The sequence below is a fragment of the Rhinopithecus bieti genome, unplaced genomic scaffold, assembly GCF_001698545.2.
Source record: "Rhinopithecus bieti isolate Rb0 unplaced genomic scaffold, ASM169854v2 scaffold_26504, whole genome shotgun sequence".
NCBI lineage: Eukaryota > Metazoa > Chordata > Mammalia > Primates > Cercopithecidae > Rhinopithecus > Rhinopithecus bieti.
In genome coordinates, this window is record NW_016812891.1 from 275,202 (window position 1) to 277,380 (window position 2,179).

The 2,179-nt window shown below is 31.4% G+C and overlaps 1 protein-coding gene across 1 annotated transcript in view; it reads right to left on the reverse strand.

Moving 5' to 3' along the window:
* Positions 1-218: 218 nt before the first annotated feature.
* The window catches only part of REV3L (REV3 like, DNA directed polymerase zeta catalytic subunit), a 189,596-nt gene continuing 187,635 nt past the window's right edge, over positions 219-2,179 (reverse strand). Inside the window, 1 exon segment of the mRNA XM_017847095.1 lies at positions 219-1,343. Within this exon segment, the coding sequence (XP_017702584.1) occupies positions 1,203-1,343 (141 nt within the window). The 3' untranslated portion in view covers positions 219-1,202.

The window sequence follows — 2,179 nt, forward strand, 5'->3', positions numbered from 1 at the left end:
TGACAAGTACACTTTTAGAACTCTCTAAGAGGATGAGTACTAAATTTTCCTATTTTTGCTGCCTTTTTTTTTTGTTTTAACCCTGAAGTTTTGGTAAGGAAATTGCAGTATCAAACAGGATATAAAAATGTGTTAAATTTACTTCATTAAAACTCAGAAAAGGCTAGGGTAGGATGTAACCAATGTAGACTTATAAAAAACATGAAGTCACACTGCTATATTTTATATTTTATTCAATTTTAATAGGGTTTCCATTATTAACTTTTAAAACAAAATGATTTCCAGTTTAAAAAACAATGCACTGACCACATAATTCCTTTTTTATTTTACACAGTTATACAAATACTCTAAATACACATTTTGTGTTCAAGATGATGGCAAATAAGATTAACTGTACAATACGTAAGGAAAGAAAATATTTTAAGCATATTTAGAAGCAATAGAAATGTCTATACAAAACAAGCAAATGGAATAAAATTTTTTATTTTAAAGTATTGCAACAGGCCCACAGGTTTGTAACAAAAATGTCTTTGCACAGTTCCTCACAATGCCCCATTAATAGCTAAAGCAAGACAGCATTTTTTTAAAAATAATGTTGCAAAATGCTACACATGGTACTACTGTTTGCACAGTTTGATCAAAATAACGATCTACTTTGAGTCAAGCAAAACCTAGAGGAAATATACCAAACAACTTGAAAATCATTTGTATAAAAGTCATTGCACATTATTTTACTCAGTTGTTTGAAAAGTAAAAAAGTGTATTTACAAAATATTTTGCAGTCAAAATTATAAAGTGAATGGATATCTCGAAGTAACACGTCTTGATACAGACAGTTCAAGGAAAACACACGAATGGTTTTTCTTTAAGAGGTTTTCAGTGCTCCTTCCACTGGGAAGTAAACAGGATCTACTCAAATGGATTTACAAGGTGGTGCACGCACTGGAGCAAATCCAACACCTGCATTATAAAACAATGTTTAAAAGGTGACAGAGCGAGGAATTTGTACATTGTAAGAAGTGCGCTATTCAGAGATCAACAAGTACATTTTAATTCCGTTAGCATAGAAGTCTTCATAGTCTTCAGATAACAGACAGACAGTGAATATCCTTGACTCGATGAAAGTTAAAAAGCACCATGCACAACAGTTTAGTGGTAAACACTGAAACAAATAGCACCTGTAGTTCTCTGATATTGACAATTTAAAACTGGTCTAATAATTGCCGGAGATATGGTGCCTTGGACAATTCTCTGTTTACTCGGGAGACTTTGAAAAGTACTGGGCAGTTCAGAGAAACACACGGGATGTGTCGATCAAAGCAACCTGTACAGTTCTTGCATATCTGAAAGCATAAGAGAAATACAAAAAATAACAGGAAAGTTTTTATGTGCACATGCAAACAACAAATTTCTATAATCCCTACTTTCTAGACTACCACAGATTACTGGCAGACATACATTATAGAAACTTTCATTAAGTTTAATCTCTTAGAAGCCTAGACTACCCTATGATGACACATTTCTAAAGGATACTATTTTGAAAACATAAGAGTACAAATTTCCCTAAGGATTCATTTAATTCCTAAGATTAACTTTCATTTACAATGGAATCCTATTAAAATCCACATAAACTACCCAATTACCAAAGAATGTCTCTTAAATGAACTATAAACACAATTTTTTCAAATTACTTAGACTATGTTATCATATGCCAATCATAAAAAAGTTATTCTTTTTCTTATTCCAGAAGAGAAAAGTCAGTATAAAAAAAAAATCAAATGTGAATTTGAAAGTAATGGTGCAGACCAGTGGTTCTTAACCCTGGCTAACAATGAGCTTAAAAATAAACAAATGCCCCATCCCAGACCCATAATGAGTCAGATTCTCTGGGCATGAAAGGCTAAGAATCTGTACTTCTTAAGGCTTCCCAGATGATCTGAATGTATAAGATCTGATCTTAAGGAAAGTAATAAATCATAAGGCAATTTTTAAAAAGAGAAGCATTATAATGTTTTATACAATGATCAGATTTTTAAAAATACTTAAAAGTCTCAAGTTGCATATACAGTTAAAAAAATTATAAAACATGAAGAACATAAAAAAATTAAAAAGATTTAAGTCTCTAATCCATCTTGAATTAATTTTCGTATAAGGAGTAAGGAAAGGATCCAGTTTCAGC